Source organism: Galeopterus variegatus, unplaced genomic scaffold (assembly GCF_000696425.1).
Source record: "Galeopterus variegatus unplaced genomic scaffold, G_variegatus-3.0.2 Scaffold3362, whole genome shotgun sequence".
Classification (NCBI taxonomy): Eukaryota; Metazoa; Chordata; class Mammalia; order Dermoptera; family Cynocephalidae; genus Galeopterus; species Galeopterus variegatus.
This window is the reverse complement of record NW_007729473.1, coordinates 41,940-69,882: the sequence shown is the minus strand read 5'-3', so window position 1 is coordinate 69,882 and position 27,943 is coordinate 41,940. Positions and strand designations below refer to the sequence as shown.

Below are 27,943 nucleotides of genomic sequence, written 5' to 3'. Positions count from 1 at the left end.
CTCCTTGGATGCAGTTCCTTCAGGTTGAAGACCTATGAATGGAAAAGATGAGCTATATGACCCCCAAACCTAATATAATAGGGAGAGAAAGGACAGAATAACTGCAGTAGACAATCCCATTCAAACAGAGGAAAAACGAAAAGCACATAAGAGGCACTGGCTCACGGCCATTCTGAAATCCAGCCCTGAAAATGTTGCGAGGACGTCCTGTTCCAGAGGAGGGAATATTCCTTGATTAGTCCTCATTTCTGCTCCCTGGGAGTGACTTCCTAGTCCATTGTTTTCTATGTCTCTGTTCTCTACCATCTGGATGTTTTTACTTTTTTACCCTCCTTGGCCACTTCTGTGTGTGTTAAACAACTTTCTCAGCCTGCTTCCTGCTTGTGAAAATTGGGAGCCTAGAGGTTTTCTTATTTTTTCAACAGTCTGGGTTTCTTTTAGTATAAACTGGTGGTCCTTTAGTGAATATTCTACCCTTAAAATTTTTGTGAGTTTCTCATAAATCTAATAAGCCAAAAGCCAATACTCACAATTCTTTTAGAGCTAGATCTATTGACTTCGTCACTTATTTGGGCAAGTTAGGTACTGAGGACGATGTTCTTAAGATTCTTCATAGCCCTTTTATGTACTTTGGAGGGTCTGCAAGATTCTGCCTTATTTCTTTTTTGTTTTCCTTTGTTTTTTGCAGCTGGCCAATAACGGGAACCCAACCTTGGTGTTACACTAATGCACTTTTAGCAACTGAGTTAACTGGCCAGTGCTCTGCCTTATTTCTTTCAGAGGTCTTAATAAAAGGTCTTAAAGACAAATACTTGATTGGATACTTGCCCCAGGCTATAGTTTACTTTGAGAATCTTTTGCTGGCTGGAGAGACTAGAGATGAGAAAAAAATTTCTTTTCCAATCAAGCAGTCTGTGACCCTCTACAGTCCCTGTAAATTTGCTTACACATGGGTCACTTATCTCTCAAACCCTTTCCTTTCTTGTAGAATCTTATCAATATGCAGTTGACACTTTCAACAATCTGCCTGGAAATCTTATTGCTAAAACCTCAACATTCAGTAGGTGTATTTTCTGTTTTCTGAATTACTACATGTGGCAGTTTACTAGTTTTATTTGCCACTACATAAGTTGTGTTCTCCTTTTTCTGTCCCCTTATAGCACTTTCCTTGTCACTTTTCTAGTCTCTGCCCACTGCTTGGTCTGAAAATCAATGCCACATTTTTTGGTGTTTTGTTGCTGTTGTTACAGCAACACGCTAATTCTAAATAACAATTTCTGTGTTAGTTACCTATTGACACAAAATATGTTCCATAACAAGTCACCCCAAAATTCAGTGGCTTAAACAACCATTTATTTAGCTCACAAGTCTGCAGATCAAGCACTGAGCCTGAGTTATTCTTCTGGTCTCTGACACATTTTCTTGAGGGATTAACTGGCCATCTGCTGATGTGGGGTGGCCTCGGCTGCACGATCACTCATCCTCCCGTGGGCTAGCTCAGTGTGTCCTCATAGCCCTGTCAGAATGCCAGAGCGTGGAACCCTAGTCATGCGAGAGGGCAAGCGGAAGCGCACAGGTGCTTGCCAGGCTTCGGCCACCATCTCATCGACCAAAGCAGGGTAAATGACCAGAGCTGGAGCGGGACGAGACTGCAGTGTTACAGAGCAAGAGTGCGGATGTAGACAGGCCATTAAATGGGGCTGTTAATAACCTCTATATGCTGTATTTCTGTGGAAGTATGAGAATTCCTGAGTTAAAACCTGGTCCCAGTGCCTCCCTGGAACAGGGCTTACTGATGACGTCATAATGTAGCTGTCCCAGTTTCTTTGCCTTTTCTGGCTCTTTTATACATTTTGGCATATTTTCAGTATTCTTACATTTCCTGCCAGTATCATCTTTTCAAAGTCAATTCCATACATTTATTACCTACAGGGTTGAGTGCCACCTTCTCTTATTTGTCCTAAGTTAACCATCCTCCTGGGATGAGTGTATAGCTGAGAGAAATAGAGGCGGGAGAGGGAAGAACCTGATCGCCAGCAGCAGAGGTGTTTGAATTTCAGTGAAGCTGTGAACGTGTGTAACTGTGGCTGCACGTGTGCACATGTGTACTGCGTGTTATACGTGCACGGATGCGCGTACATGAATTTTTATTAGTGTGGGTATGTGAGGGCATGTATATAACTGTGCACATGTGTTTTAGTGAATGTATATTCACTAAATATGGCGGGTGTTCCTTCCCAGTTTATTAAAAAATGCTGCCACAGTTGACCTTACAAATCAATGATACGGTTAGATGAGTACTTACAGGGCAAAGCACTGTCGGAAAAGAAGGAAACATGAAATGGGAGTCGAAAGGGTTAGGAGAACAAAGGAGGAGTTGGTGTTTTAGTGAATGTATATTCACTAAATATGGCGGGTGTTCCTTCCCAGTTTATTAAAAAATACTGCCACAGTTGACCTTATAAATCAATGATACAGTTAGATGAGTACTTACAGGGCAAAGCACTGTCGGAAAAGAAGGAAACATGAAATGGGAGTCGAAAGGGTTAGGAGAACAAAGGAGGAGTTGGGGGGGCTGCTACACCCCGTCCTATACTTTCAGGTCTGAGAAACTCCAAATGGCATTAATGAGCATTTCTTTACCCCTTCTCCCACTGTGCCCTTCCTGAGGTCTGGACGCTGGGGAATTATGGGGTAAAACATCTCCCCATTATTTTATCTCATAAAATAATATGAGACAGACAAGCACAAGAAAGATTTTGTCCCTTTGATTCTCCCACCAAAATATCCCGTTCTTATTGAAGATAGAGAACCTGTGAGACGATATCTAGTCCCTTCTCTGTTTCAAGGGTGGGATGAAATATTTTATATTTGAGAAGACTTATCAGGTCTGTCTTTGCCAAGACTCTCTTCCAAGGGGGCTGGTTTGAGTTAGGAACTTGCCTAGCTAATCATTGACTTCATGAGTCTTGGAAACCTCTCAGTGAAGCTGTAGGAATCTGGGGTTCTTTGGAAGTCCTCATTCTAGTTCCACATAGTCCATGAAGTTCTTGGGACCGGTGAGAGATTTCCTGCTATGTTGTATTAAAGCAGTTGGTCCAGAGAGGAATCAGGAAGCTGAATCCTCTGAGGGGAAATACTTTTCAATTGGCAGGGCACTGTGAGGCCAGGAGATTGAAAACTTTGGCTTAAAAAATTCAAAAACCTTAGATGACCTAGTAAGACCCAGTCAATGGATAAAATTACAGAATGACTCTGAGTCATAAGTGTTAGTATTATCCCATTTCAAGATAAATTCTCAAAGAGTTTAAATCATGTTCGCATGATCACTCAGTTGAGATGATTCAGGAAAAAAGCTCTTGAACACCTCACTACATTGCCTCTACGACCAGGTGATCTACCCCTTTCAAACCAAAAGGTCGTGCCCTTCATTTTCCAGCCCCCAGTAGCACAGCAGCAATACAAAATACGTAACTGTAGGTTGGCACAGTCTAGATTTTACTGTCCATCCTCTACTGTCCAAGGTCTGATTGCACACCAAGCCCAACCCCACAAACCCTTTTCTTTGGCATGCATTGAACCAAAGTTCCATTTATCTGCTTAAGAAACAGATAATATGGTGAAACATCCTACACAATTGCTTCTCAGCCAGAGGAAGTGACAATTATTCTCACTAAGAATCCATAGCACTTCGTATTTGGAACTTGATTTACTGTGATTGTAAGTCATAAAAATGATGTATGATATGTTGATTTGATGTAACAATCAATGTCTGTTTAATAACTGGCCCACTGTGGTTTTCATACATTATCTCCATCTGCAGACAATGTTTGACTTCCCAGCCCATATTTCACAGCCCATCTCAAAAAATGCTAGAGAAACAAATTCTCACATATGCATAAACATATTCAAAGGCAAAAGACTTATTTGTTGATGAGAGCCTCAAATTGACCAATTTTTAGCTTTTTCTTCTGAAAAGAATGCTTTCCAAAATGAGATTGCTATCAGATGTAGTGGATTACACAGCACTTGCTCAGATATGAAAAGCAGATGAAATGGAACATTGGGGTTTCTGATTCAGTTCTGTTCTTATCTACACTTAGCTCTTCTTAAGTGAACTTGACAGTGTAGTGGGCTGATATTAAGACAGACTACTTTAGAAAACAAGAAAAAGGGTTTCACTCCCCACAATAGCAAATGAGGTTTATAATAGAAATTCTTAGTGCAGGGGAAGATATTACAATTTTCAACACACGATAAATATATTTGCTAGACAAAAAATATGCATTTCATTACATGCAGTGTACTTTCTATTGCACATTAACCACTTTTTTGCTTTGTATAGTAAAGTATCATTTTCTACTGTAAAATATCTGCAATTTATTTTTGTGAGTCTGTTTTTCCCATGAAGTAAGAACATTTCATTACATAGCCCTGTACTGATATATGTACATCATAGAAGAGATGAAATGCTCAATACAGACACCCGAGTTTTATTGTTTGTGTCTCTGTACAGCTCTGAGAGTGGGAAATAGTTAAAACTTCGGACCAGAACAGCTCATTTTATTAACACAACCAGTCTGTAATTGCTAGATTTACAGGAGTCCTTTACTTTGATACACTCAGCAACTATAATAGATGTGTATGTTCTCTACAATAATACTGTTGCATGCTCCAGCTGCAACTATAACTTTTCCTGACAATGTCTCTGCTGGGTTAAAAAACCATAATTAATACTTCTTTTAATCTTCACATACTGTATACCTAGTTGACCATCATTCAAAATGGCAGTCGCCCAGAGCCATGTAGTTTCTTCACAGTTGAATGTATTTGACCTTAATTACTGTTTATTGGAAATATACCATGTAAGTAAAGAGGGAGCTATAGCAAAAATCCAGACTCTTCATTTTCTCCGTGATGAGGGAACTGTGACAATGACTGCTGATTTGTCTGTAGAAGTTGCGAAAGTCTTTGCAGGTTAGAGAGTGACAACGATCTTGCTTATGTCAGTCTTACGCTTGAATGTGTTTAATGGACTATTTGTGGAAATTATGATTGTCTTATTTTATTCTTACATTTAAAAACATTATTGACTGTTTATCAATAGTCAGGACAGGAATAGGCTGATAGCAGGGAAAGGGCTTGCCTGCTTTGCTGGGGGCGACATAGCTAAAGTACTATTTTTGAAGAGACAAATGCCTTTGGTCTGCCTGGCTCTGCGTTGGGTGCTTTACACGTGCTGTCTTTTTTAATCATCACAATAACCCCATGAAGTAGGCACTAACCTTCCATATTATAAATCTGGGACTAGAACCTCGGTGTGGTTAACTAACGTGCCATAGTCACAAGGTTGGTGAATGTTGGGGCTGGGACTTGACTCCAGCACACTGTAAATGCTCTTCTACACAGTGTAAGAAATTTCCAAATGGTTCAAGCCTGGGAATGGAAAAACCCATTTGAAAGCCGAAGAGGAAACCTGGAGGTGGTGGAATAGAGACACAATATTTTTGGTGATCTAATGTATAAATACATTCACTATAATGTTTAACTCTGAAATGTTCATGTTTGGTGTGCTACACATAAAAGTTAGTTTATTCAGCTGCAAATGACAGACTGAATATACACGTGAAGCCTTTAACATTTTGATATAAAATAAACCAATCTGTAAGATTTTAGGAATATGATGTCTCTTTATTTACTAGTTTATGAGAAAAAACTATGAGTATCATGGTAAAAGAGTCCTTATATTTTGAGGATAAAACATCTTTTATTGCACCAACAAATAAACACAGCAGCCACATTTAGAAAAGGAATACAACCCCCCAACTCTCCCCCCACCATCAAAACCAACCTGAAAGTAAAACATCCCAGTCCTTACCAAGAAAAAACAACTTACTGCATATCATATTTTGTTGCATGGATATTTGCTTAATCAGTCTCATTTTCTACGCAATGACTACTAACTTTTTCTACTTTTGTCAATTCATTTTTATTACCCTCAATGAAAATGAGAAGTTTATCCAGGTAGAAACAAGCTTCTCTATACTTTCAAATGTTATTTTTGATGTGGTATTTAAGTATTTTCAAACACAGATCAATAACGTTTCCTTGCTGCAATAGGTAAAGGATACCAAAGCCAGCCAGAAGAGTTCTCGTACAATGAAATATTTTTTAGTCTTAAAAAGGAATGAAATTCTGATGCATGTTATAATATGAATGAAACTTGAAGGCGTTATGTTAAGTGAAAGAAGCCAGACACAAGGATAAATGCCGTATGATTCCACTTACATAACTAGAACAGGCAAATTCACAGAGATGAAAAATGGAAGAGAAGTTACCAGGAGCTGGGAGGGGGGATGGAGTGCTGGGAATTATTGTATGAAGGGTACAGGTTTTGTTGGGGATGATGAAAAATTGGGGGGTATAGATAGCGTTACATAACACTGTAAATGTACTTAATGTCACTGAATTGTACACTTATGAATGGTTAAATGGTAACTAATGTTATATATATTTTACCACAATAAAAGTATAAAAAATATCACCCCCCCCCCAATAAATTTGAGTTCTGCCAAGATATTTCATCTGAGGGGTATGGTAACTAATGTTATATATATTTTACCACAATAAAAGTATAAAAAATATCACCCCCCCCCAATAAATTTGAGTTCTGCCAAGATATTTCATCTGAGGGGCGGAATGTTCCACCCTCTATTACTGGATCTAAAACCCAAATATGTTCTGATTCTACTACTTCAGAAAGCTTCTGTGCAGGCTTTTCTTTCATTCATTAGGTTCATTCATCTGATAAATATTTATTTAAGAGTCTTGAAATGTTATTTCAGACTCTGAGGGACTAGAAGGATAAGAGAGGTTTCCTACCTGCAGGACTAGGACAGCCACATTCACAAATAATTAAAATAAAGTAAAAGGGCTTAAGTAGCAATATAAGGAATAGTACTGGGAACGCAGGTGAGGAGTTCCTGAGGGTATCAGGGCTTCACGGGGGGAGTTAATCATTGATCTGGTTTTAAAGTTTGAGCAGAAATTTGGTTGCTTATTTCATATTTCAGTATTATTTGGTATATTATCACTCACATTTTGTGCCTTGGAATTTACAGCCTTTTCAAATATTTTGTAATATTTTCCCCTCATTTATTTATAAGCAAACTGGTCCTTGGAGGCAGAAGAACATCTTGGTTCATTCTCTGTCCTAATTTCTAAATATTTAAGCAAAACTTTGAGAAAGAATTCAAAGTAAATAAGACGTGCTTGGGTCCCTCAAAGAGTTTGTAATCGGGAGGCTAAGGCAAGAGGAGCTGGGTGGTAGTGCCTTAAAAACAGTCACTGTGGGATGGCCGTGCACAGGTGGGAGAGGTGACTTCTGCTGGGGCGTGCAGGGACGCTTCATGGAGTAGGGGGTCTTCGCGTTTTCCTTACTAAGGCTGTGTGGAATTGGGACCACCAGATGTAAGGCCATTTCATTTGGCTAGAAAGATGAACAAAAGCAGAAAGGCCAAAAATACCAGGACTATTCAGGGAAGCAGTGAAAGAGTAAGTCAGAAAGGACCGTAGGGGCCTGGTCGAAAGGATCTCTAAACCTTCAACATTCCACTTATTCTTGGAACCTTGTTCTGTAACTGGGTAGATTTAAGAAAGGCCTAAAGAGCCTTCACGCCTCTACCCACACATAAGAGATGTGGAGAGTAAAGGAGAATAAAAGCAATGATCCAAAGACACTGGATGGACCTTGGGCTCATGGGTAGGGTGGGAACAGACTGAACTAGAAGCATGGTCAGCGAGAAGATTATGCTTTGAAGTCAGTTAGGTTTGGGTTCAAAATTTACTAACTGTGCAAACTTGGCCAAATGACTTGAAACTTCTGAGTGTCATTCTCCTTGGGTGACAAATGGAGATAATAATGGTATCTTCACATAGGGTTATCGGAATGATTAAAGAGCGTGAGTGACAGACATATGTAGACCTCAGACCACCCTCATAGGCACCAAGGTTAGTTCCTCCCCCAGGTGACCTCTAAAGTCCCATCTGAACCTGAGAGTCTTTGAGATAATTCAGAGCTGGTTTTTTTCTCTCCTTCAAAAATAAGTTATTTACATAATTCAAGTTAAAATAGATAATTAATATATTTCTTGACAAGTAATAGTAATTTCAAGTATAAGTAAAAATATCACAGACAAAATAGATTCTCCTGGGGCAGAAACTTATTTCCAGGAACTACTCAAGTATTTCTGGAAACAGAATCAACCATTTCATTTCTCTGAATTGCCATTTAGGGCTCAGGACCACGTGTTTAGAAAATGGTATCTGCTTGTCAGATCTAATATGAGGTCCCTTTAATTCCTCTTCCCAAGCATACAACAGCCTTGTGTGAGTACAGATCCCTGAGTTAGGGTTTTCCCTGTGCAGTGCATCCTTCTGCTGATGTAACTCCTGGTGACACTTGGAAGTATGAATGCACATTTGAACACATGCTTTCATTTAGAAATAGCATGGGTTGTGGTACCTTCCCTCGTGTCCCTACTAGACGTTATGTCTTTATAACTAGCCACTTTACTGAAATATTTTTTTCTCATTGTTTTCCAGGTGAACCTCTTAGGTTTTGTATTTCACAATAACATCTACAAATGATATTATGTTATGATGTCTTCTCCCTGCAGACTGTTGAGTCCTGATTTATGCCTCCTGATTTAGGGACACATCTGCCAGGATGAAGGTGGAGATGGGCTTTGACAGATGGTGAAGGAAAGCCTCTAGTGTTTAATATGATATTGCCCTTTAGTTTGAATCCCATAGCACCCTTGTCGTATCTCTCGTCACCCCAATCACATCATACAGGAACTTTTGGGAAAATGTCTTTTTCCCACTAAACTCTGAGCACATTAAGGAGAGGGTCTTTTTTTATTTAGCTCCATATTCACAGAGTTAGCACTGAGCCTGGATGAAACACATGTGTAGATGTATATGGGAGCTCTGAATAAGTACCTTAACTTTTCTGGGCTCAATAAAAAGAACGTTGAGGACAATAACGTCCAACAGGACATTGTGAGTATCTTTTCATGATTTCAAAGAACATTTGCTGTTCAGATGTCTTCCTGAAAAATATTTCCTTGAAATTAATCAATATCTTGAATACTTGTTTTTTTTTTTTGTGATTCTTATGTAAAAAAGCAGGAAGGGGACACAATTTTAAGCTATATCTTACTTGTTATTAAAAGAAAGAGGGGAAACCCAAATCCTATCTAAATCATTGTTCCATGTGTGAATTCTTCAATTTCTTTTCTAACTTGTATATTTTCCAGCAAATATACACGTAAATAAATCCAGGAATTAATAAGATTAACTAATTGACTCCTTTGTACCTGCCCATGAGGACATAAAGGTAAAATTTATGTTGATTATGTTTGGATGCTATATCTTAGTATTTTAAGACAGTATCTACTCTAATGCTGTATAATATCTCTTTTTTGGTACTTTCTACTCTACAATTGTTATATATTCTTATTTAAAATAATGTTTTATCTCTTAATGTCACTTATGTATTTAACAATTTTTAAATGGTAGAATATGGAATGGGCCTGAATTCCGAGAAAAATATTGCTCAAGAAAGAATTAAAATACGTCAAAGAATAATAATGTTCAAAACCAATATGGTAGAAGTCATATTTATTGAAAAAAATTAATATCTTTGCTATAAAATTTGTAACAGGAATATTTACCGAATGTTTATTTTGATGCATAAACCTGAATGTTACATACCAAGAACAAGACAGTAGCACTAGTTTTTCCATTATTTACATTTTATGAAAATTGTTATGCAGTCCATGTTAAAAGAACTTATGATGGAGAACTGTTACATTAGAAAAATAATATTCTTGATAAAGCATTCTCAAGGAGTCCAATCATATTTTCTGCCTCTTCAATAAGGCAAAAGTCCCTGGAATAGCATATAACTTAATTTACAAAATACAATAACTGTTCAGACACATATTCAAGTTTTCTTTTGGTATGATTTCTCCTCACTGTAAAATTATTATTATTATTATTATTATTATTTTTACTAAAACAAGACTTTTGGGAAAATGTCATTTAATGATTTCAGCTATACATTACATATACAACTCTGTAGCCTAGCAACAATCATTGCTACACCACTGTTAACTTTAAATACTTTGCTTGGTGAGCTATTCTCAAATGTAGCAGAGTTTAAGATTTCGCCATCAGTGTGACAGTGGGATCGTTGGTTTTCATAGGAAACAGACCTGTCACAGTATGAAGCTTTGCTTATTGTAAGAAACTGGTACACAATTACATTTCCACTCACAAGAGAACGCCACAGATGGAACTAAAGTCAGGCTTTGAAGGCTCCACAAAGGTCCCAAGTGGGACCAAGCCCGAACCTCTTGTTGCCACGGTGCACAGCTCTGGCCAGGTTCAGACGATTTTGTTTCCAGAGATTTTTTTGCTCTTTGCTGTTAGGTAGTTTTAATTCCTTCAAAGGCACACAACTTCCATCTTTTTTCCAGCGTTGCTCCCACACCTGTGAATTCCTGTTTGAACATGCGGGGCAGCCTCATCAAAAGCATTTCGATTTCGTTTGCAGATATCTGTTAGAAAGGAAGAAAAGTCACTTTGGGGAAAGCAACTCATCTTAAAAGAGGCAATGGGTCTGGTAAGGGCGTGCTATCTTAGTAGGACAAGCAACATTTAATTTTGTACTTGGCTGTCAGTGCTGCCAGGGTGGGGCATGAGATGGAAGGTTCTAGGCATGAGATGGAAGCCTCCCACAGATGGCTGACTTACTGGCACCAGCATCCCCGACAGCCTTCCCTGATGTAAAAGGCGATAGGGAGCGAATGTAAGAGGGCTCAGAGCAAACTCCTCGTCTCCCCTGGAAAGCTGCTGGTGCCCGCATCCTCACTAGGAAGGGGAGCGGTTTTCTCTAACTCGGCGAGGAGCACAGGGTATTAGGAAGGATTTCTTTCTGCACAAACTCCTTTCTCTTTAACTTTCACAGGAAAGTTTAGGAACATGTGTGTGTGTGTGTGTGTGTGTGTGTGTATATATATATATATATATTTATGTAGGTGTATATATGCATACATTGAGATAGGAGGTGCTCAGTTTCCCTCGGCTTGGGTTATAGAAATGCCTCTGTATTTCAAGCCATCTCCCAAGGTTTCAGGCCCCTTCTCTAGGCTCTACTCTAGAGAAAAGTTACTGTTGCTAAATTAGACCTATTTTCCACACCTAGATGAGACCATAAGGGGCTGGCTTATGCAAATCCAGTGGCTGGATTTCTCAGTAGAGAGGGGTTTATAACCCTAGTAGCCAGGCATGATCAGTAGAGTTTACCCTCTGAACGACCTTCCACTAGAGGTGCTAGAGAGCACAGAATGTTCTTGAATATGCCTGGTGCATGTGATAGGATTTGAGCAATGAACACGCTCCGAGACTAACTAAGCCTATGCAAGACTACGTTACACAAGTGGGAACCGCCCCCTTAACTGAACGTTCATTAGATACCGAGTCCCAGCAGCAGGGGCTGTTGATGATCACTCTCAGAGCTAATCTGCCCTCTGCCTGGATGTGTGTGTTTCTTTCTTCCTGTATCAAGCTACTTTGAGCAAGCAGCTGCTCACTCTCTTAAGCCAGCCTGCTGCACTCCGTACTGAACTTTATGTATTTCTTGTGTATTAACTTTAGTGTGGGTCCTGCTCAGTCTCTGGAGCTAGGCCCCACTTGGTGAAATACGTATCTGTTATTCATTACATTAAACCTGTTCTCACTTTCTTCTGTGACTCTGCTCTTGAACCCTTTCCTGTGGCAGAGTCAAGAACCTGGTAAAAGGATGGGGTGGGTTGAGGCCGACTATCAGGGCCACCTGGACCCTACCTCCAATGTCAATATTGCAATACTCATAGAAAATGACACTCTATCAAACTTGTGGTAGGTGGGTCAAGCTCTGTGCTCATGAGCCAAAGGGGCAAGTATGGAGAGGTATGGTTTCCTTAAGCTTTGATTTCTAGGAGGCAGTTTTCCTTAAGTGTTATGAGGTCAAGTTATCCTCTTCACAGGCTCCCTTCCTCTAGAGGTGCACAGCACAGATAACCTACGGTAGGCTCCAGTTCTCAAATTTCAGTGCCACCCTGCGATGAGCCGTCCTTCCCCAGGTCAAGCAGAGGCCATGGCGAAGCCGACCGAGGTGTCCGCCAGCCCACCAGAGGCTCATTTGCAGCCTATCACTTCCCTTGGAAACATAGGGAAGAAGCGTTGTGCTATTAAGAAGGAGAGAGAAAAGCTGAGTTCCTGAGGGTAACATACATAGGGGTCTGCTGGCGTCAGGGCAGGCAATTGCATCCAGTCCTGCAGCTGGTTGGAAAAGGCGGAATGACTCACAATCACTGCAAGCCTGTTCCTTGCCAGACTCTTCTAAAAACACTTTCTCACCACACTCTCATTAGGTAGGAAATAATTTACAAATGAGGGAACTGAGGCTGAGAGATTAGCTGACTCCTGCAGGGTAGCATGAGCAGTAAGTGTGGAGCCGGAGCTCAGATCCAGGCTGCCTGGCTCTGCTGCCGTGTTTTTCACTGCTGACGCCAGTCTCTGCAAGGGGCAGAGACTGTGGACTAAGAACATGAAATAATCCTCTTGGTCACTGCCTTTCTGTTCATGGGTGGGTACCGAGAGCAGGACTCTGCTGTAATGAGTACTATTAGAGTGATATCAACATCAACTGTAAAAAAAAAAAAAAAAAAAAATTTCCCAACTCAACTGGCTCCTACACACTCATAGGCTGATGCTTGAGCACCCCACATGAACCATTCACCAAAGCAGCAAACAAATCGTGGGGGGTCTTGGCTAGCATGCACTGCAATGTAGCAGCATCTTGCTTTCCACTGTCTTTTGACCTGAGCCTCAACTTCAATCACAAAGGAAGCAGAAGGTGACTTGCAGCAGGAGAGAGGTAGCTGCCACCAACTGAGTCCTCACTGCGGGGACAGGCACAGAATAAGAGCTTCATCCACATAGTCTTGTTAGAAAGCTCTCTAGAAAAGCACACCCCTCACTTGCTGGAAAAAAATGTAGACACAAAAGATTTGCATGTAACGACCAGCTTCCAGTTAAATGACCAGTTACATTTCCAGTCCCTTACTAGGTCCATCTTATTTTCAAGACAAGGGAATTGAATGTGCTGCGGACTTGGTCTGAGTGCTGGCCCCTCCATTTTTCTAGTGCCAGTCTTATGTTGAGCCATTCAAAATTTATCTGTCCACTAGATTGTGGCAAAGATCTCAGAATGGATGTGATAAGTCTTTTATGCAATCTAAAGCACAAAACAAATGGCAACCAACACTTAAGTAGCACTTATGGTGTGCCTAATACTGTTCTGAATGCTTTCTATATATTCAGTCATTTAATACACACAATAACACATAACCCATTTTACAGATGGTGAAAATGAGGCACAGAGATGCATTATTTAACAATAAGTTGCCCAATGCCACACAGCTAAGAAGTAGTGAAACTGGGATTTGAAAGTCTCATGATTACTTCATTTGGTTAGCCAATTAGCCATACTTCAGATTTTGATAAAGCCAGAAATTAGTATAACAGAAATTAATTTCCTCTAATGTAGTTAACTTTGTTTCTATTAGTAGTATAAGGTAAAAGCCTGATTCTGCCATAAAGATGTAAATAACGCGCAAGCCATACTTCAGATTTTGATAAAGCCAGAAATTAGTATAACAGAAATTAATTTCCTCTAATATAGTTAACTTTGTTTCTGTTAGTAGTATAAGGTAAAAGCCTGATTCTGCCATAAAGATGTAAATAACGCGCACAGAGACGTATCATAATTATGGAACAGACCACTTCCAATGAAATCCTATCTAAAATACCCACCTAATAAAGCTCTCAGCTAAACTTTAGAAAATTTCCTTAAAGACATTTATATCTCATGCCAGAAGAAAGATCAAGGAGAAACTACTTTAAGGTTAGTTTGGTTTTTAAACCTATACTCCACCCTGACAAAAGAGCCTTTATGACATATTACATTTTGGGATTTTTTCAAGAGAAATTCAAGAGAAAATATAATTTGTCTCTTTTACCCTATGGCCAAAGAATTTTTACTTTACAAATATCTTCATTTACTTTAAGTCTGTTTTCTTCTCCTTGTAATTTGTCAGCTCTCGTAACTTACCTTCACAATATCCTTTTTTGGTATTGAGAACTGGAAGAGTCATGGAGTTATCATATAAAACAAATCAGCCAGACCTCACTGGCCAAGCTCTGAGTGAAATTTACCCATTTCCTCCTCTTGTGCAGGATTCCCTTTCCTGAATCACTTCTGTGGTCAGGGATTCTCTCCAAGCTCCTGGTTTTCATAGATGGAGCCTGGGGTGCAGGGTGGGGCTGTTGCTTGCCCAGCTGGTGAGTGGAGGGGCTAAAACTCAGAGGAGGGCTTCTGACGCCAAATCCAACCCCGCTCTCAGGGCAATGTGTTCCCGCTCCCATAAGCATATTATGAGCAGAATCAAATACATGTGGTTAAGAGAACTCTGTAAGGCATTATGATGTAGGTTAGGGAAGGGTGCTGTGACTATGAAATCTCATTTTCCCATACACCATATATTTGGTGCTCTGGGAAGTGGGGAATATTGTCATAAACCTGATGCTTTTATTATCCTATTACCCTCTTCTTACACAGCTGGCTTTTGTTCCAAGAAATTAGTCTGGTTTTTTTTTTGTTGGCCGGTACAGGGACCAAACCCTGGGCTTTGGGGTCATCAGCACTATGCTCTAACCAACTGAGCTACCCTATTTCTTTTTTCAACCTTTAATGTCAATAGATTCTCCCACCCCAACACCATATATTTGGTGCTCTGGGAAGTGGGGAATATTGTCATAAACCTGATGCTTTTATTACCCTATTACCCTCTTCTTACACAGCTGGCTTTTGTTCCAAGAAATTAGTCTGGTTTTTTTTTTGTTGGCCGGTACAGGGATCAAACCCTGGGCTTTGGGGTCATCAGCACTACGCTCTAACCAACTGAGCTACCCTATTTCTTTTTTCAACCTTTAATGTCAATAGATTCTCCCACCCCATTTTATTTAAAATTTTCTAAGTCTAACATTTATTCTTTTTAGGAAGAATTGATTTGCTATAACTAAAAAAGAAGAAAAATGATTTAAAAGAAAGGCTTCATGTAACCAAGGGGGCTGTGTGGTGTTAATACTGCACAGGTAAATTTAGATGTGCTTGAGTTATTTTCCGATTTGCTGACTCTAGCCCAAGCCCACTGCCTCCCAGCCAGGTCTTTAAGCACATGTACCAATGGACATGTGCAGACGTAAATCAATTTTATTATGGGGAAGGTTGGCCCTGTATCCCATATCAGGCAGGGAAGCTGAGTGAAGCTGGGCTCTTGTTTGGGGCACTGAGAAGATGTGAGCAGAGGCTGTGTCAAGACTGGAGAGCCAGGGAAGCCCAATGCAAAACCAGATTTCCTTGCACAGGATGAACTGGCCTTCGGCCTTCAGTGCACATTTAAATCTCCTTCATCCTTCCTATCCCTGGGCAGAGCCTGGTGTCAGCACACACACCTTGCAGTGAAGACTTAAGAGAGAAACACAGAATGTAGATGGGGCATGAAGGGAGGGGAGGGAGGAAGAAGAGGAAAGATGAGAGACAGAATGAGTTAAAAAGAGCAAAGGTAGAAACTGGATGAGGAAGGGAGGTGGGAGGAGGAAAAGAAAAGGAAGAAGAAAAATAGGATTAAAAGGAGAAAAGGATCTGCAAGGAAGCGAGGGAAGGAAGGAGAAAGGGAAGAAAGGTGGCACTTAGCTAGAGCTTCCCAGAGGGGACACTAGAGTCAGCGTGGACTCAGGGCTGCCTCATTGCTCATCGTGACACGCTCACGGCTTTCTCCCTTCTAACTCCTATTTCACTAAACATATGCTCTGCCCAATTTAGCACTTTGTTTGGACAGGGGAAAGGCTGCTGGCCAGTGTGGGGACCCAAACCCATGACCTCGGTGTCATAAGGCTGTGCTCTAACCAACTGAGCTAACTGGCCAGCCTTAACTTAGCACTTTATTAGTTCATGTCTGATTCTCAAGTTATTTCATAAATATTATACCATTTCCTCCACTAGACCGCAAGCTTGTTCTATTGTAGATTTTTGTGCCCTGGCCATCCTTGGCTCTTCTCTGGCTGCCAGGACAGGGCTAGGCACACGAAAAGCAGTGAGTTATCCCAGCATCCACTGCGTCTCTGGTCACCTTATCAACTCCTCTCGCTGTGGGTGAGCAACTCCCCTCTGTTCTTTATGTAGTCAAGGGGACAATAGTGTTACCCCCACTGTCCTGTGCTTTCCAGAGGTGCTATGATATCTAAACACAGTATAGGCTGTCTAAGTTGTTACTCATTAACATAGCATGACTGGTGGCTGTTAAGGAGAACACCAGAGTATGCATAATATCAAATAATCAGGCTGGCAAACTTACAAAGACTCCTGAGAACATCTCACCCATCCTCATCACCCAGCTACGGTCTGGGAAAGAATGCTGTCCAGTTAAAGCAAGATCTGAATCTCCTTTGAACTGGCAAGATATTTCGTGTTTCTAGAGGTATACTTTTAGTACAGAAATGCAAATGATTTGCCCTTCTGGTGGAAAATGCACACATGTCCATAAACATCCAAGCTGGTCACCAAACAGTGGTGTCCAGCCACAATGGCAGGTCTTTCTAGGTCTTTCAGCATTTTTGGCTGCATTATGTCATCTGGTTTTCAGAACCAAATCTTCTACTCTGAGGGCCTCGGGAAGAAGCTGCAAGCATGTAGAGGGGGCAGCCAGACACACTTGGAGAACTGAGTCTTCATCTGAAGAGTACATGTACTGGGGAAGAGCAGAGGAACCCCCCCTCTTGACTGTGACAGGAAGTATCCATCTGCTAATGCTCAGCTGAAATGTGTCGTCTGTGCTGCTTAGAATCAGCACTGGGGGCACACTTGATGGGCTCCGGGGCTGAGGAGTCTATGTATTGATCAGAAGCCATTTTCAAGACAGTGTTATCTGTTTTGAAGAGCTTACCTGCCTGTGGCCAGATCACGACTGACTTCTGACTCAGTAAAGCTTCAGGAAGCCATTGCCCAGCCCCCCACCCCACACCCTGTCTTTTTCTGAATGAGTCTGATTTTGTCACATGTTCTGATACACGTGAGCTGGGTGAGTGAGGGTGGTTTAGAAAAAAACCAAGAACAGAAAAATATGTAAATATCATTCCCAAGAGTAGGAATAATATTTAAATAGAAAATGGCTTATTACTGGGCTAAATGGTCTTAGGGAGCCATGTGCAATTTACATGCCCAGCATAATTTAAATTAATTCCTGTTTCTCCTTCAGTTCTAGTCATTTTTATACCCATATGTGGCCTTCAGGGAAATCCTAATAAAAACAGCTACATTACAGGGCTGGGCTGAGCCTTCTGTCCTTGCGCTCATCAGTAGCAGGTGGGCAGAATCTTGATGTTATCTCACAATTGCAGTAATGGTGATGCTGTCTAATCGCAAGGAAAGTGTTGTTCTAAGCGGAGTTTTTAAAAAGCCATCCTATTAGAGTGAGCAAACTCCATGTTGTGGCTGCAGTACAGAATCCATCGCCTTAATGCAACATGAGCCAAAAAGCCTTGCGGGGGTGGGGGAGGAGCCATGACCCGCAGTTCATTCTGATTAACGGGGGCAGGTGTAGCAGCCCCTGCACTGGAGAACATTGGCATGACAGGCTGGTGCCCGCTCCAGGATTACGAGTCTTTTGGCAGCTGATGCAGGGACAAGGCCCTGGTGGATACTTAGAGGGCAAACCTCTCATTATTTTGTTTTCTGCTTAAAGCCCCAAGGATATGGCATTCCTGTCTACAGTAATAATTTGCTCCCTGAATTAAAAAGTTTAACTATCCTCTCAGGCTCACTGGGATAGAAAGAATATGTGGTTCAATCTCTGGCACCCAGCAGTTTTAGTCAGAGTACTTTTTCGATATTTTTTACCCCAAGTATGTTGAAAAAACATGACAGCTCTACTGGGCATTTCGTCAAGGAGATGGAGGGCTGTCTTGGGGGGGGGGTCCTCTGTGAGGGAGATACTGCCTTTTCATCTTCTAAAATAAAAGTACCAGTCTGCAAAGAGATGGAATTCCCTTGACTGAATACCTTCTGGAAAGACCTATTGTCCAATGGCCATGGACCAGGCATGTGAATTCTCTTTCCACAGAGACTAAGGAGGGAAAGACACAAATCTCACCTGAGCTCTGTCCTGAGGGTAAGAATGGAACAGCTTCAATTCCTCATTCATCAGTCCCCCCCCGCCCCAGGTGAGTTTACACACACACACACACACACACACACACACACACACACACACACACACACACACTTCATAGACGATCCTCACAGATCATCCACCTGCAGTGGTGGAGCAGAGGAGACATGAGTCCTGAAATCCTTAGATAAATTACAAACGGATTCTTCAGCCATCTCAGCTCATACTGAAACAACAACTGCTTCTCATCCAACTGGGATTTCCAGAAAGAGGAGAAAAGACATGTCAGCAATAGAGGGAAGGGCAGCAGCAACAGTAGGCTTCATTCTCGAGGGCTTCTTCTCTGGCAAGCGCACCGGCACAGGCAGTGGCCCACTCCATCCTCTGGGTGAAAATGGCAGCGGCGTTAAGGAAGAAGGATCCCGACGAAGGAAGAAGGATCCCAGTGAGGGGGAACCAACAACAGAGGCCCTTCAGCTCTTTACTACAGCAAAGTCACATCCTACAGCACATCCTTCCCGTCTCATCTGAGGTGAACGTGAGCGTTTCCTATTACCTCCCTATCCATGCGAGGGGAGGCCACAGGGAAAACAGTAATATGATTCCGACTTCAAGAATTTCATAATCTAGCTCCTTTCGCCCTGTTTTGGTCTTACCCTGTCATAAAAAGGCATGAATCCTGGTGAGTGAAATACTTGTCCCAGATGATTTCTCTCAAAAGGGAAGTATTAGATCCATTTAAAAGGTCAAGCAGGTGTGGAATCATGTATTGGTTAGATCATTTGAATCAAAATAAGAACATGATATAGTAACTTACTCCATGCTAACCACTGAACATCTAGTTACATGTGTCTATTCGGGGTCATAGAACTGCCGGCTCTAGGTCTGGTTGTACAAAGGCCACGTACGTTGCTGTGCCGTGTGGAGCAGCTTCTCACATATTTCCATTTTCCTCCACAGCAGGAAATTTAACAGGTTACTCAGTGACTTCTCTGTTCTGCTTCTGTGTCCATCTCCTTCCCGGGCTTCCCTGGGCAGTACTGGTTAGTAACTTCATTTCATTTAAAGAGGGGCCCCTCTCACTGTTCACTTGAACTTGACACATAAACAGAACTGTTTTTTCCCCTTCTCTTTTGGCACACAAATACTGCAGTGGGCTAGGAGTACAGTTAATATGCAGATGCGAGAAACTGAGCTTCAGAGAAAGGAGGAATGACGCCTGACTCTGGGTGTGACCCTTGAGGGGCCCTGCTGAGAATGACTTTGCAGTCGTTTTTTCCATTTAGAGAATAGTGCTACAAAACAGCCAATAGTAGTTTACTGAGACTCATATGAGATCTTCAGACTATTCACAGTGGTCTTCCTCTATTGTGTGAAGTCCTTAACATAGAATCTTATGAGGACATGGCCTAAAGCTAATGCTCCTTAGCCACAATCACCTGATTTCTCCCTTGTTTTGGAGGAACTTTCAGGCCAAACTGTAATTTTAAATCTCTCGATGTTTTCAAAGTAATTTGGCATCTGCTGAAAGTCACTGTCATTTTATTTTATTTTATTTTTTAATTTATTTTTTATTTTATTTTATCAATATACAATGTAGTTGATTTTCGTATCTCGTTATCGATTCCTCCCTCCCCCCACCCTCTCCCCCTCCCGCCCATCAACATCATATCTGTTCACTTGTCTTAACAAGTTCAAGGAATTCAGGGCCGGCCCAGTGACGCACTGCTACAGTGCGCCGCTTGGGAGCGCAGCGGCGCTCCCGCCGAGGGTTCGGATCCCACATACAGACTGGTTCCCGCTCACTGGCTGAGCGAGGGGCGGGCGCAGCACTGAGGGTTGCGATCCCGTTGCCGGTCCCGGTCCGGTACGGGCGTGACACTGAGGGTTGCGGTCCGTTGCCGGACACACACACACACACACACACACACACACACAAAAAAACAAGTTCAAGGAATTGTGATTGTTGTGTCTTCTTCCCCGCCCCCCTTGTTTATGTATTTATTTATTTTTAGCTCCCAAACTGAGGTCCTTGGGAAGAAGTGCTGATAAACCTCCACACGCTATTATATCCCTAATGCAGCTCACACAGAGTCCAGCTGCAGCTAGCAATCAACATGCTAAATTTCAGCACTGCAAGTTCACTCGAGAAAAATCATTTACCTTGGAGTCCAGCTGCTGCATGTATGACCAAAGATATTCTATATTTGCTCCGAAAGGATGGACATGAAGAAACGTTGATATGATGCCTGCATTAAAAGACAAACACTGGAAGTTATTTAGAGGTAAATGAGAGTCTCAGTTAAATCACGTCATCTAACCCCAATGACTGTTTTGTCGGGCTGGGTTATGGTCCTGCCATTTCTAACAGCACTCAACAAGCAATCAAAAATAGGGTGTTCTGAAGACAGTAATAGTAACCTGGCAAACAGAACAGTTTATCTCCTGGAAAGATAGTAGTTACAGAGCTAGACTCTGAGATAACATATAGATGAATAATATTTCTAAACAAAGATTCCTGGAAGCATTTCAACTATCAATTTTATGCTTGATTTACCAATATAAATCTGTAGTTATTGGAAGGATGAAATTATCTCCTTTCTTTCCCTTGGTGGACTTTACAGTGTGGAAACAGCTCACACAGCTGTAAGAAATCACAGTGCCTCAGATTTTCCTGACAATTACAGTTGCTAGTAATGAAAAGTACTTAGTCCGTATTTCCCCTATCTGCTACTGGAGAAAGCACAAATTCTTCCTGAAACACTTGCTGTCTCCCCCTGGTTGTGGCTGTGTTTACAGGGAGCCAGCTTGCTCTCCCCTTCTCACTGCTGTAATTTACAAGATCATTTTAAAAGGTCTGGGAATGGATGGTTTGGCTGGAGTTGGATTATAAATCGGAAAGCTTTTCCATCGTGAAAATCAGCTGTCAACATTATACTGACAAATGGAAAGCTGGGTGCAGGTGTCAGGGCTGAAGTAAAAAGCTTTACCTTCCCATCCTGCCTGCGCCCACATCCAAAATCAAGAGTGAAAATGAGGAAGTCACCTCCGTAGACCGTATGCTGCTTTTTGTTAAGTTGTGCTCAGACTGACATTTTTTAGTTCTATTTTAAACAGGTTTTGAGATGAATTCACTCTGAGGCTAAGCCCTCATGTTCTCCTTATTGTCAGTGTTGATGCTCTGGAGCCAGAGGTGGAAGAGAAGACTCTCATATGTATGAGATGAGGTCAGGGCGAGCACATTATTCTTGCACTAGGTTGTTCTATGTTTGTGGATGACCTTGGACAGGGTCTGATGGCCCCCTGACCTCCCGTGTGATACTTGGGATGATCTGGGATGACGCCGGTTTTTAAAGAAAAGTTCCCAGTTCATCCTTAAGCCCAGGACAGAGAACCGAAGGGTCTCGATAGCATGCTCCAAGACCTTTCCTCGGAAGACTGCTTTAATGAGGTTTCCAGAGATTAACAGTGACACGAGAAAGGTAGAAACAATTCATTCCATTTCACCAGAAGGCTAAAATCTCAGTTTTCAGAGACTGCCTGTTCTTCCTGAGATACAAACTACCATTTCATTCTGAGGTTATGACTTCCTTTTGTTTTTGTTTTTTTTGCCTCCCTTCCCCTTATTTATACCAGAGTAGCTCAAAAAGTTCATGGAAAGATTTGTATTATCTTTTAATTCTATTTTTCCACAGACATTTTGAATTACCCTCATGCTTTAATTTTTTAGAGCTGGCAACCACTTCCCTGTATCTGAAATTCTCAACTCTAAGGTGGCATTGTAAGTAATTCTGTTACTAATAAGAGTTAAAATACAGAAGCTAATGAACAATCTTGTTAAAGAAATTAGAACAGAAGTATTTAAGAGCTATCTCTTTCATTTGCATGTCTGAAGCGGGGGAGAGGGGCCAGGTGAATAGGGCTTTTGCCGACTGTGCAGGCTGAGGACAGGTGGTTTTGTGCCCACCACTTTCCACAGAGACCCCGGCAAATGGCAGGCAGCCCCTCCCAAGGAGGAGGACAGGGGAGGGAGGAGCAGGTGGGGTGCTCCTAGGAACAAGCTTTTTCCTTCTCTTCCCACACAGCGTTCTCCCCAGGAGGGGTGGGCTGCCTCAAGAGCGTGACTCAGATGGCAGGCAGGGGTGCTGCAGGCGGGAGCGCATTCCTTTCCTTGGCTGGAAAGGAACTCCTTTCCCAGGCTGACTGACCCGGCCCTGTGCCAAGCTGAGCACAGGGGAACAACCGTGGCATGGCAGTGTTTGGGGTGACAAGGACACATGAGTTTACTGTGCGGCTACAGGACATCTCAGAAGGTAGACGGGCTTGAGCAGCCTTAGGAATAAACTACCTCAGGGACCCAAGAAAATAGAGAGAAACATTTTTCATGTGAGGGTTCTTCAAAACGTTTGCGGAAAAACAGAATTAAAAGCTAATATGAATCTTTCCATGACCTTCTTGAAGTGCCCTCATCTTAACATCTCCACCGGATGGAGACTCTTCAACGCCTTCTGGACCCACAGCCTCTCTTGCAGGTGCGCATGGGAGTGTGATGGGAATTTACATGTCTTCAGTAGGATGAATAGAAGGAGTCAGGGGATGGGACTGTGGGGGTGGGAGGTGATAACTCTTGGCCTAGTAGACAACTGCTGACACAGAAAATCTAGGGACACCAGAAACGGGAGACCCTAGAGTGGCCACTTTTGTTGCTTCTGTGAAGCTGGCACCCCTCCCCCAGCCCCCGCTTACTGTCCCTCAGGCCTAATCCTGGGCCTGCACCCCAAGGAACTCTGCCCTTGGTCTCTGTGGGTTCTGGTTCACTACTGGGATCATAGTAGACATTCACAACAGATACATGTTAAATGAATTTATTTGCTAGAACTGGGGATAGCTAGTCTACCTTTTTAAACTTTCTATTAGTCTCTTGATAAGTGAGGATAAATAAAAACCTTAAACATTTCTACAGGTACTAACCAATGATGTAATACTCTTTCAAAAAGCAGAACTTTGAGGCCTTCTTCACTGGTGATTCTTGCCCCTAACCTATCCTGTTATTGATTTAGAAGGACAGAGTAACTTGGACATTTTGGGCATGGAAAATTTTCATTGCAACTATTTCGCTCATAAAACTAAGGAGAAAATACTCCCATGATTTCTGTATACCTTTATAAAACCAGATTAGAAATCCTGACACGGACTTGAATATTTCTCCTTAAGAGAGTATTCAGAACCATCTTGGTGGTAGCTGATAGTAACAAGCCGTTTGTTTTTCTTAAGAGTTTAGCAATTGCCACTAGATACACGTGGGGCCACAGTAGGCAGTCACATGAAGGCTTCCCAAGCCTTTTCTGTGGATGGCAACCCAGTTATCTAGGGTGGCTAGAGATGGAGCAGAAAGGGAAGCATTTGTCAGCATCCTCCCCAGTGCCTCGCCCCTCCACACCCCTCTCCCACCCCTGTGCCTGCCCCTCCACAGCAGCACATGAGCAGCAAGCATGCTCCCTGGGAAAATGTGGTTTCTAGGGCCTATTTTTTTGGATTAGATTCATTTGGGGGGGAGCCTCCTAAGTAAATAACTTAAGCCTCTTTGCAGCTCCTTTAAAGGAACTGGGATATTCGCTAGTATTAGAAAAAGGATAGCTGTAATCGAAAGCTAATGAAAAATGCTGCAAACTTAGAAAATGGAGACTATTTTATGGTCTTCTGGGAGGGAGCTAAAGGGTTGGTAAAAAGAACACTATGAATTGAGGGTGGAGAATTTAGCCATTACTGAACTGGATCTCCAAAGGGATGGGCTCAACAATTAGTCCTGGCCATTTTCATGGAGATATAGAAGGTCTCCATATTTAAGAATGGGTTTCCCAACAGTGGAAAATACAGTTGTAAGTAACCAATTTAAGAAAATAAAAAGGAGCAGAGGACGTTGTTGGTACTATTGGGCTTTTTACCCAACCTCAGGGTCTTAAAAACTACTTTAGAAAGATACAACCCATCTCTGTACAACCTGTGGCAAATCTCTTTAGGAAAGCTCATTTAAACAGGCTACATAAAGCATTCTGAGCTGTTTTCATCAAACCCACCTAGTTTATTCTTACTCGTCGACCTCACTAAGACCACAGGAGCAGCATTTAAGTTAAACAAATAGCACTAGATTTTTTTTTTTTGTCCTTTTTTTTTGAGACCGGCTGCACCGTGCTCAGTCAGTGAGCGCTGTGAGCGCACCAGTCATCCCTATATAGGATCCGAACCCGCGGCGGGAGCACTGCTGCGCTCCCAGCGCCACACTCTCCTGAGTGCGCCATGGGCTCGGCCCAGCACTAGATTTTTACTGCATCATTCACATGCTTTAACCAGGTGCTTCACAGCAGCGAAGTGCCGAGGTGTGAGGGGCACAGCACCGTGCGAAACAGACAGGCTCCTTGTCTTGTGGCACTTCTATTCAAGGTGAGCAACACAGACAACAAATGCAAAGACGAAAAACAAACGGAATATTTTCAGACAGTAGTAAGCACAACCAAGAGGACAAAAGAGGTAAGAGGAGAAAAGAGTTGCCTTGAGCTACTCTGGAGGGGTCTCCATGATGGGAGGTCAAGTGAAGGCCTCTCTGAGAAAAGAAACTTTCTCAAGGGTGAGACGAGAAGGAGCTAGCCACAGAGAGCCTGGGGAAGACCACTCTAGGCACAGGCCACGGGTAGAGGGGCACAGCATGTGTTCAGAGGCCGATGGGGGCCAGATCATGGAGGACCCTGTATGCCAGGCTAAGTGGTTTGGATTAAATTCTAAATGAAGTAGGAAACCAAAAGAGTGGTTCTAAGCAAGGGCATGACATGATCTGAGATATGTTTTTAAAATTTCCCTCAAGCTGCTGTGCGAGGGATAGCCCAGAGGAATACTGAGAGGCCAGTTAGAAGTGTCTGCATGAGACCTGCAATGATAGGAAGGGATGAGGGCTACAGAGACAGTAGTGGGCATTGAAGGTAGACCAATGGACAGCATGCAAGTGGTGAAAAAGGCTAGGGAGGAGTAAAAGACAAGCCCTCAGTTTCTGGTTTAAGCAACTGGGTGGAACTATTTTCTCAGATGGGAATACTGGGGGAGGAGCATCGGGGCAGGGGAAATGTGGAAATCAAGATCTGTTTTGGCCTTATTAAATGTGAGATGTCCACTGGCATCTAAATGGAGATATTAAATGGTAGTTGGAGATGGTATAAACTCATTAGTCAATGGCGATAAAAAGGGATTTGAAGCCCGAGTATTCCCTGAAATTACCTAGGTAGAAAAGAGGCTTCAAGACTGACCCCTGAGAAGGCCCAGAATGTACGGGTTAAGCTGAGGAAAATTCATCAAAGGAATCTGAGAGGGAGTGATGAAGAGAGTGGTGTCATGACAGTCAGGAGCAGAAAGTGCTTCCAGAAGACGTGCGCAGTCGACCATGTGAAGCAGCTGACGGTGGAAGCAGCGGGGAACTGGCAATGTGAAGCTCTCTGGTCACACGGACAGAACAGTGTCACGTGAGGGTGCAAGCCAGGCCGGAGTGGGCTGCAGGGAGTGGGGAGGAAAGACTCGGAGGCCCTGCATGTAGACAGGGTTCTGGAGAAGTTATGCTTTGGATGGGAACAGGGAAATGGGCTGATGTTGAAAGAGGTCAAGGGGCCAAGACAGGCTTTCCTTTTGGTCTGTAGGTACAAGATGCATATGTTGATGTATATGATCCTCTCCTTACACGTGTGATTCCTAAGGGGCAATGATGTTTTCATAACGGTCCTCATAGATTAGAGAGTTGAGAAAAAGACCATGTAATCAGACCTCCTAACTTCACACAATACGAAGACCTAGGTCCAGGGTGATAAGTGATTTCCCCCAGATTACTCAGCAGACCAAATGCCTCAGTCCCCAAGTACTCAGAATGTCCTTCCCTTCCCTGCTCAGGACTGTTCAGAGATCATCAGGAACTGTGGTTTGTCACAGGGCCAGTCCACCCCACTCCCATCTTTTGCTCCTATAAACTCCTATTTTAAATTATATTTAGTTACCTGATGAGAATTATCAACTTGTGTATTCAACTTGGTTGGCACATTATTCTCTGAGTGAAATGAAAATGCAATCCTACTAGAATATACTCCTGCTTCCTCAGGCTGCTTGGGGACCAGCAGAGACCTGACCATAAACCAGCCTGAAATAGTCTTGCTCATGTCGAAGCCCATCCAAAGGCTGCGTGGACATGGAACTGGAGAGCCCGCAGGCAGGAGGCCATGCGCACTCTGGGTCTCACGTGGGCAGCTGCGGAGGTGAAGCACTTAGGGGAGGTGGACAGAGAAGAGGCCGAGGGGCGGCGGAAGCTGATCTAACTCTCGTGCTCCGGGCAATGCTTCTCACTGCCTTGGGATTCTAAAAACCATTTTCTTTTTTTCCATAAAGCAGTTTGTTCCACTTATTTGTTGGGTACAAAATCTGATCTTACATGGTTAGTTTTTGTTTTTTAATATCTGTCTTGTTTTTTTTTCAACTAAGCCCCTCAGACTACACTTGGGCCTTTCAGTAAATTGTTCATTGTATCTGAAATGCCACAGACATCTTCTTTATCCATCCAGTGAGACCCTGTACATCCTTGTACAATCTTCAGGACTGGCTCAACTGTTCATTCTTTTGACAAGGCCGCTGTAGCAGAAGCAGCCCCTTCTATGTTTCCGATTTTAGTAAAAAACCACGTTTCATTATAATTGCTTTCTTTCTCACTAACTATGAACTGCTTGAGGGAAGAGATCATCTGCCACCATCAGCTACCACAGGTGTTGGCATATGGCAGGCCAGTATTTCTCAAAACATGGTTCCAAAAATGCCCGCTTCAGTTTTCCCTCTGATGTTAGTTTTACAATGAACAGAATCTGTGGGGCCAAAGATTCTGCCTTTTAAACAGGCTGCCCAGATGATTCTTTTCCACAATGAAGATAATTCTTGTAGTAGGCTTTTGACAAATGTTTGTTGATTTATTGATATGGACGTCTGCACCTTGGAAACATGATTTAGGTCAATGACTCATTCTTTATGGTCAGTAGCTTTCAGAGAGGAACATACACTCCTGATTACTTTTCTCAGGTACAGCCTAAATATAGCTTCAACTCTACTCACTGAAAACACCAAAAAGTCATTACTCAACCTTCTGTATTTCCCCATATTCCATTCACCTGCTTCCTGATACCCATGTATTGGGGGAGCATTTCAATTCCAATATAGACTGGTTGCACGCGCATGTGAGAGGTGACGGGGATGGAAATGGGGGAGTGGAGTGGGCAGCAGGGCCTGCAGTGAAGAAGCCTCTTGGTGACTCATAGTATGTACGTTCTGATCTGCAGAGGAGTCAGGCTACGTAATGAAGTTTGCCTGCCCATTATGAATTTGAGGATGGTTCTCGGGACAGGGAGGTTTGAAAGAAAAGCTACTTCGTAAGCAGCTAAAGTTGTTGAAGGTTTTGACTGTATCTGGATGGGATTTACAATGATGACTAGCACTGACAGTGTGCCAGTCAGAGCTACTAGGATTGGAAGTATGTTGTGTTAGTATTAAAAAGCAAGAGAAGAGAGTGATACAGAACCAGAGTTATACTG

The 27,943-nt window shown here is 42.4% G+C and overlaps 1 protein-coding gene across 1 annotated transcript in view; it reads right to left on the bottom strand.

Annotated features, from left to right (window-relative positions):
* Positions 1–9,667: 9,667 nt before the first annotated feature.
* The window catches only part of LOC103600464 (ecto-NOX disulfide-thiol exchanger 1-like), a gene marked incomplete at its 5' end in the record, with an annotated part of 57,828 nt that continues 39,552 nt past the window's right edge, over positions 9,668–27,943 (bottom strand). Inside the window, 2 exons of the mRNA XM_008584741.1 lie at positions 9,668–10,625; positions 20,505–20,590. Coding sequence (XP_008582963.1) covers positions 10,494–10,625; positions 20,505–20,590 — 218 coding nt within the window. The remainder of the gene's footprint in view (positions 10,626–20,504; positions 20,591–27,943) is intronic.